At 36.9% G+C, this 9,455-nt stretch overlaps 1 protein-coding gene across 1 annotated transcript; it reads left to right on the top strand.

Annotated features, from left to right (window-relative positions):
• Positions 1–672: 672 nt before the first annotated feature.
• On the top strand, positions 673–2,513 carry LOC149579439 (mogroside I-E synthase-like). Its single transcript, XM_089832776.1, has 2 exons — positions 673–1,272; positions 1,390–2,513. Exons 1-2 carry the CDS (start codon positions 786–788, stop codon positions 2,322–2,324), a joined length of 1,422 nt encoding a protein of 473 aa, XP_089688902.1. The 5' UTR covers positions 673–785; the 3' UTR covers positions 2,325–2,513.
• The last annotated feature ends 6,942 nt before the right edge of the window (positions 2,514–9,455 follow it).

Consider the following 9,455-nt stretch of genomic DNA (forward strand, 5'->3'; position numbering starts at 1 on the left):
TGCACATGGATCTGTTGCACCAGCTGGTGAGGAGGAGTTGTTCCACCATCTTAGCGCTCACATGAGCTGGGAGTCACTAGGTTCCAGAATCTTCTTCTGGGAAGAGAGAGAATAAGTCATTTGGTTCCTGAGCCTTCCAGACTTCTTCTGTCGGTGGTGATTGTTATTATTATTTTTAAATTTTGTTCTAAATCCGTTAACCCCAGCAAAAATATCCCTGACCAATCCCCAGCAAAAATATCCCTGACCAATCACAAAATTGAAATTTGTATAAAAATAATAATTTAGACTTTGAATTTTATTTGAATGCCAAAATTAATGCAACGGACATCCGGGAACATTAATTCCCTGCCTTATAAGGCAGGGAGGAATAAATAAACAATGCTTATATTTTACACTACAAATTAAACAAGCAACACATACACAGTGATTGTGGGAATTCCCACTTAAGAATTAATCAAGCAATACGTATATGTCACATCATATAGGTAAATATCTCAATATAGGTTATCAACTAAAGTTCAAGAAACAGTGGACCCATAGAAAAGATAAGTTGTATATAAATAAAATCATTTACAGCATATCCATGTCAGTCCATGACATATATTAAAGACAATTATATCCTAATCGAGTTTTTTAAGAATGCGCCAGCTTTCATATTTAAAAAAAAAAAATAAGCCCATCCATCCTGCACGTCAACGCACATACAGTTGAGATTGGAGATCATTGCCGATCATATTCAGCTTTGAGTTTTACACTTGCTTCTCAGCTCCGGGAGCTTACAAATGGAGAAAGAGATGGGAAGCAAGAAATTTGCAGGGCACGTTGTGGCGGTGCCCTATTCCACACTCGGCCACACCAATCCCATGCTTCAATTCGCCAAAAATCTCGCTTCGAAAGGCTGTCTCGTCTCCTTCGTAAGCCTCCATTACGATCACCCAAGAATTGAAAAGGCCAAAGATTATCTCAACCGCCTTAGCGACCCAGGGCTTGTTCAGTTGGAGTGGATTCCCGATGAAATCCCCTCTGATGTGACCATCGACGCCCACATCAACGATTTCCTCTTCGATCACATGCACCGCACCATGACAGGTCACGGGTTCGAATCCCTCCTCCTCCGTTTCAAAACCTCCCCCAATCCTGTATCATGCGTCATCTATGATTCCTTCCTTCCCTGGGTTCCCAAAATTGCAGCCAAGCTGGGCATCCCCCACGCCTTCTTATGGACGCAATCGGCCACGGTGTTCTCTATCTATCACCATTTCAAGACTGGTCAGTGATATCTCAATTAAAATAAAATTTCCCCTTTTCCAAGTTTGTGCGAGTCGCATGATTCATTAAAATAAAAGTTTTCAAATAATCGATTTCTTCTTGTTGGTCTCGTTACAGTTGAGAAGTGGGATGGAGAACGAAATCTGCCGGAGACCTTCGAATTGCCCTGTCTGGGCGAATTCAATATCAAGGATTTACCTGCTTCATTGCAGCATCCCCAAGGATTGCCCGATTTAATCGCAGATCTGGACTCTGTAACAGATGCTTCATTTGTGCTCATCAATTCATTTGACGACCTGGAAAACAAGGTGCTCGATTATTTGAGCGGATCAGTGAGAGTGCCCATTTTAACAGTGGGGCCTTCCATACCCATGGCTTTTCTGGGAGGCAATTCGGAGGATACACGGGTCGGAGCAGGGGCAGATCCTTGGGAAGGGCCGGAGTTCATCACCAAATGGCTCGATAGCAAACCCCCACATTCAGTTGTTTATGTTTCTTTCGGCAGCATAACCTCCATTAGCCCTAATCAGATTCATGAAATTGCAGAGGGGCTTGAGAGAAGCCAACAGAGTTTCTTGTGGATCATCAGGCCTCCCAAAGGGCACCAAGATCTCAATTTGCTGTTGCCTGAAGGATTCGTGGAGAGAGTCGCAGAAAGGGGTTTAATGGCGGAATGGTGTTTTCAACTCGAAGTGCTGTCACATCCATCAGTGGGGGTGTTTATGAGCCATTGTGGTTGGAATTCTACTCTGGATGCTCTCAGCTTGGGCGTTCCTACGCTTACTTTGGAGATATGGACGGATCAGCCGAGTAATGCAAAATGCATGGCGGATGTATGGAGAATAGGGCGGCGAATGAAGAAAGGGGAAGATGGGGTTGTGGGGATGGAGGAGATTGAGAGGTGTGTGAGATGGGCGATGGAGGGAGGGGAAGAATTCGCAGAGTTGAGGAAGAACAGCTTGAGATGGAAAGAGGCCGCGAGGCGGGCTATGATGGCCGGCGGATCTTCTGATGTAAATCTTTCACGTTTTGCTCGAGAGGTTACAGCATAAATTGTTTCCAGGTGATGTTCTATGGTAGAAGAACTTACTTTCTAGGAGGTCATCCATCACAGTTGGAATGCATTTAATTGTTAAGTTTCCTGCACGTTTAGAACTACTCTGCTTGCAATTTTATTTATAAGGCCCTCATTAAGTGTTTGAGAGATTTTTTTGGGTATAAATGCAATGTGTTAAGTGGTTTATTCTGACCAGTGATAATGAGAATTTAAGTCAATGAGATTGACTAGGAAAAGATAGATTCGTGTGAAACAGTATTCATAGGTCAATATTTGACTCAAAAAAACAAGTTGAATCACACAACTTTATCTTTTTTTAATTTAATTTAACTCCATCTAAAAGAATACTAATAAACCTCATTAGTGCTGAACTCGCTTTTTAAGATTTTTTTTAATTTACAATTTTTTATAAAAAAATTATTCTTCAACAATGTACTTTATTCTATATACAAATACTAAGTCCATAAAAATTAAAGATTAAATAATATCAATTATTAGATGCATAATGGTCCACATATTAAAGATAACTATAAACCATATTTAATTTTTAGTTTTATACATGCTACTTTGCTTTAGACTAGGAACAACTTGGAAATGGAGAATGAGATTAGGAGTAGGAAACTTTCAAGGCATGTTGCAGCATTCTCTACTCCACTCTTAGCCAAACCAATCCTATGCTTTAACTCCCAAAAATCTCAATCCTAAAGGATGCCTTGTCTCCATAAGCCTTCACTATAATCATGGAAGAATTGATAAGTCAAAAGAGTGTCCTAATTGCCTCATCTTGGACAAGTAAAGCCTTGTTCAATTGGGGGAGTTTCCACCTTCATCTGCAAGAATACATGTAAATTTGAATTTTACTATAAGAAACATCATTTATAAAATTAATGTAAAATAATAATAAAAGTCATTTTTGAATTACTAACTAAATTTAACAATACATTCATGGCTTTAATTCCAAAGAAAACTGAATTCAAGAGATTTTAGGCCCATAGATTTTTTCTCCAGATAGTAAAGCGTATTAGCATTCAAATACATTCTGAAACTTAAATCAAACCATCCATAGTTTATAAAATGATTAAGAAAACTCTTGTGGGCAACATAAGTAGAGTAGGTCGAACTTTGTTTTGGATTGGCAAATCAATTTTGTGGAAGACACTGAAAACCATTTGAAGTAGGACTTGAACAACATCAAAGCTAGGGTGAATTCTAGGTGTTACAATCATAATTTATCAAAGAATATCATATTTGAAGGGTGTGAATTGCATATCTATGCCAAAATTTGAAATCAAAGAAAACAAAGCCTTTGAGGAGCTCAAATACTCCTAGACTTGAATTGACAAACTCGTAATTTTATTATTATCAGAAAGACATCAGTGAGGTTTGGCAATGAACTACCTTTGATCTTCCAAATGATTTAGTTGTAATTAGCCTCTTGATTGGGCAATCAACAATCTCTAGGATCATAAGAGTGCAGGTCCATAAGCCAATTGTAAGAACCATGTCCTACTAAGCAATTGCCACATCATCAATTGCCAAAAATGAGGAAATAACACAAGTGAAAAACCTAGTTGAATAGTCAACAATCATTTCCATTAGTCATAACATATTAAACAATTGTTATCCATGTCATTAACCAAAAATAAGAAATCCAATAATAGTTATCCATTAAAAAGTGTAATATATGACATTATCCAAGGATGCTTACCTACACGTTACCCATCCATCAAAATGAATGATTAACAATTACAAATTTGAAAATCGTTATAGATACATCATTGTTCATAATTACATCAAGTGGTCATCATAACATGATTAAATACATTACATCAAATGAGAGTTTGAAACAAGTTTTCCTCAGACATGTGTCCATCTGCAAGTCTCGGTCTCTATAGCCATCGGACATCGCTCATCCGCTATCTAAGATGAGTTTGGCCTATGCACTTTTACCATGCCAACCACAAAGTGTTTAGCTCCCCTAGGGTCCTTCTTGACATGAAGAACACCCTGAACCTGGCATGAGAAGCCTCGCAACTCAGAACAAGAGGATTAGATGGATATGATGCAACTGTGAAACATACTACTTTCCACATATGTCTAAGTAGCCTAATAACGAAATGTGGTAGGTAAAAATAATATAACAACATATCTACACATATTCATTATAAAAAGAAAAACAACCATGGCCAAAGCACTTTAAGAACCAATATTAACTGATAGAAGAAACAAAACATATTGTATCAATTCTAATCAAAATTGGCAGATAGAAAGAAATTAAACATATTTTATCCATTTCTATCCTTCCCAAATTTCCCACTTTACACCCAACCATAAGGTAGGGTATGTGCAGGATCATGGTGTACCAAACTATGGCTTTAAGTGGCAGTGAAAAATCAGCAAATCAGGGTTATGTCAACTTGACACATAATTTTGAAGTGGTTATGGACTTTATATCAAAAAGTTGTAAGAAAATAATCTGTAGGAAATTGAATGTAGTTTCTAAAATACTAGGCCTTATCACGAGAAAAAAATAATTGATTGGTCAAAAGTATGAATTTTAATGCAGTACTACGAAAATTTCAAGGCAAAAATAAAAAGTAGGTGTATGTCTGATCACCTTAATCAAAATCAAATGATAATATTTTTTTAATATAATTATAGATATGAAAAGTAGACTCATGCTTGAATGTGACGCATATTTTTTGATATTTTTATTTCAAATAAATAATTAAATATGAATTTTCTACCAAAACTTTTTTGAAAAAAAAAGTCTCATCTCTGACCACCTTAACTAATACAAAATTTTACCAATTTTTGTTTTTCTTTTTTTCTTATGCTAGGTGAAGCATAGAATGTGACACAACTTTTAGATTTAAAAAATGTTATACCGTTTGAAAGTTATAGTTATTTTTCAATCAGTATGTCAATCAACACTTTACAATAATCTTCATTGGTAATTAACTAATAAATACTTATCGAACTCAAAATTTGACAGAAATTATATTGATGGAATACCGAGAGCGATATTATAAAACCCTATTTGTTTCATTCAATTTCGATCAAAATAACATTGTTAGACAGCTACTCAAAGTCTGAGTATCATTAAAACCCTCTTCAAACATGTCTTTTGGGTTGACCGGGTAGGCTTGGTAAATACCAAACCTAATCGGATATCCGATATGGCTCGGTGAGTTTTGCTAAAAATTTTGAAATCTCAACACATTTTGGAGGGAAAACTGGATTTAAGAGTTATAGCTTATGATTTATAAATTATTTCAGTTATATTACTAGGTAAAGATGTATATATATATATATATATATATATATATATAAAATAAAATAATGTAAAGATATAAAATATAATCTATTAATATATAATAATATATTATGTTATTCTTATTATAATCTATAAATATAATTTATATTATTATTATTTTTACTAAATATAATAACGTAATATTTTTATTAAATATAATAACGTAATATATATATATATATATATATATGTTATTAATATTTATGTTATTAATATATATGTATATTATTAATATATATGTATATTATTAATATATATGAGTCAAAGGGGGTCATAGGTTGACCTATGACCCCCTTTGACCCATTAAATGATGACATATGTCCCTAGGGGTCCTAGGACCGCTAGAGACATATTAGAATCGTTCTTATGGGTCAAAGGGGGTCATAGGTCAACTTATGACCCCCTTCGACCCATTACATGACCACATATGTCCCTAGGGGTCCTAGCACCCCTAGGGACATATTATAATCATTCATATGGGTCAAAGGGGGTCATAGGTTGACCTATGAACCCCTTCGACCCATTACATGATGACATATGTCGCTAGGGGTCCTAGGACCCCTAAGCACATATTAGAATCGTTCATATGGATCAAAGGGGATCATAGGTCACCCTATGACCCCCTTCGACCCATTAAATGACAACATATGTCCCTAGGGGTCCTAGGACCCTTAGGGACATATGTCATCATGTAATGGGTTGAAGCAGTTCATCGATCAACCTATGACCCCCTTTGACCCATATGAACGATTCTAATATATGTGGTCATGTAATGGGTCGAAGGGGGTCATAGGTCAACCTATGACCCCCTTCGACCCAGAAGAATGATTCTAATATGCCTCTAGGGGTCCTAGGACACCTAGGGACATATGTCATCATTTAATGGGTTCAAGGGGGTCATAGGTCAACCTATAACCCCCTTTGACTCGTATATATTAACAATATACATATATCTTAATAACATACATATTAATATAATAATATATATTAATAACATATATATATATTACATTATTATATTTAATAAAAATATTACGTTATTATACATATATTATATTATTATACATATTAATATAATAATCTATAATACATATTATATTTAATGAAAATATTACGTTATTATATATATTAATAACATACATATATATATGTATAATAAGAGCGATTCTCATATGTCCCTAGGGGTCCTAAGGACATATGTCGTCATGTAATAGGTCAAAGGGGGTGTGTCATGTCCCCTATTCAAATAATTTAAAAAAAATAAACTTTGTTAAGGCAGGCAGGCTCCAAAAAGGTGAAATTTTGGAAAAAGGGGCTAATCTTTGGAAACCAATGGACTAATAAATAAAAATTATTATTAAATTATATTTTATTAACCCCTCTTGGATGTGAGTTAGGGTTATGCCCTCTTTAAAAGGGGTTTGGAGGCATTTTGGGCTCATTCTACATCTTGATTCTTGCTAATTTTCTTGTTGTTCTTCAGAGGCTGCCAAACCTGTGGAGAAGGAGACCCAAGAACGAGAGTTTGCAGGTTTCCAGGAAGGCTAAGGATGGGAGTTTGAAGCCATTCCATGTGCATGCTCATACAGAGTTTGCCTTTGTGCTGAATAGTGCCGATTTGGGTGTTTTCGGGGTTGTTTTTGGTTTGAGTTTGGGTTTTCAGTTGAGTGTTTCATATCAGTTTGGTTTGCTGCTGTATTTCAGACTTTATGATGTTAAAATAGAGCTGAATATATGTATTGGGTTGTGATTAAACTTCTGAGATAGTTTATGAGTGTGTTGTGGTGTTTCCGGGCATTTTTGTGTTAATTTCGGGAGCCCGATTGAGCATAGTTTTGCCCTACATTTGTGAGCTGTTGTGTAAAGGCTATACAAATCTGGAAATGTCATTTTGTAGGCTGTTATGCTGCTGAAATTTCTGTAAAAATGTCCATTTTCAGATTTATTAATAATTTGTGAAGTTGTGAAGTTTTTGGCACTAATTTGGACATACCCGGTTTGGGTTTTATTGGGAAATTGGCAGATCTTTGTAATATTGGTTGTTTGATTTTAAAGTTTTGATTTGAGGCTGGAAATATCAATAAAAATCAGTAAAGGGACATTTCATGGTGATAGGTCAACCTATGACCCCCTTTGACCCATATGAACAATTATAATATTTATGTCCCTAGGGGTCCTCGGACCCCTAAGGACATATGTCATCATGTAATGAGTCGTGGGGGGTCATAGGTCACCCTATGACCCCCTTTGACCCATATTAACAATTCTAATATGTCCTTAGGGGTCCTAGGACCCCTCGGGAGATATGTCGTCATTTAATGGGTTGAAGCCCTTTGACCCATAAGAACGAAATATGTCCTTAGGGGTCCTAGGACCCCTAGGGACATATGTCGTCATGTAATGTGTCGAAGGGGGTCATAGGTTGTGACCCATAAAGAGAGATTATCATATGTCCCTAGGGGTCCTAAGGACATATGTCGTCATGTAATGGGTCAAAGGGGGTGATAGGACAACCTATGACCCCCTTTGACCCATATGAAAAATTTTAATATGTCCATAGGGGTCCTAGGACCCCTAGGGACATATGTCATCATTTAATGGGTCGAAAGGGGTCATAGGTAAACATATGACCCCCTTTGTCCCATATGAACAATTCTAATATGTCCCTAGGGGTCCTCAAATGTCATCATTTAATGGATCAAATGGGGTCATAGGTCAAACTATGACCCTCTTTGATTCATTTAGACCCCTAGGGATATATTAGAATTGTTCATATGGTAAGGGGGTCATAGGTACCCCCTTTGACCCATTAAATGATGACATATGTCTCTAGGGGTCCTAAGACCCCTAAGGACATATTAGAATTGTTCATATGGGTCAAAGGAGGTCATAAGGTGACTTATGACTCTTTTTGACCTATTAAATGATGACATATGTCCCTAGGGGACATATTAGAATAGTTAATATTGGTCAAAAGGGGTCATAGAGTAACCTATGACCTCCTTTGACCTATTAAATGATGACATATGTCCCTAGGGGTCCTAGGACCCCTCGGGACATATTAGAATTGTTCATTTGGGTCAAAGGGGGTCATAGGGTGACCTATGACCCTTTTTCACCCATTAAATAATGACATATGTTCCTAGGGGGTCCTAGGACCCCTAGGGACATATTAGAATTGTTCATATTGGTCAAAGGGGGTCATAGGTTTACCCTATGACCCCTTTTGACCCATTAAATGACAACATATGTCCCTAAGGGTCTTAGAACCCCTAGGGACGTATTAGAATTGTTCATATGGGTCATAGGGTGACCTATGACCCCTTTTGACCCATTAAATGATGACATATGTCCCTAGAGGTCCTAGGACCCCTAAGAACGTATTAAAATTGTTCATATGGGTCAAAGAGGGTCATAGGGTGACCTATGACCCTCTTTGACCCATTAAATAATGACATATGTCCCTAGGGATCCTAAGACCCCTAGGGACATATTAGAATTGTTCATATGGGTGAGAGGGGGTCATAGGTCACCCTATGACCCCCTTTGACCTATTAAATGATGACATATGTCCTTAGAGGTCCTAGGACCCCTAAGGATGTATTAGAATTGTTCATATGGGTCAAAGGGGGTCATAAAGTGACCTATGACGACATATGTCCCTACCCCTAGGGATGTATTAGAATTGTTCATATGGGTTGAAGGGGGTCATAGGGTGACCTATGACTCCTCACGACCCATTAAATGATGACATATGTCCCTAGGGGTCCTAGGACCCCAAGGGATATATTATAATAGTTAATATGGGTC

Source organism: Cupressus sempervirens, chromosome 1, assembly GCF_028749045.1.
Source record: "Cupressus sempervirens isolate cs-2001-9-10 chromosome 1, ASM2874904v1, whole genome shotgun sequence".
Taxonomy (NCBI): domain Eukaryota; kingdom Viridiplantae; phylum Streptophyta; class Pinopsida; order Cupressales; family Cupressaceae; genus Cupressus; species Cupressus sempervirens.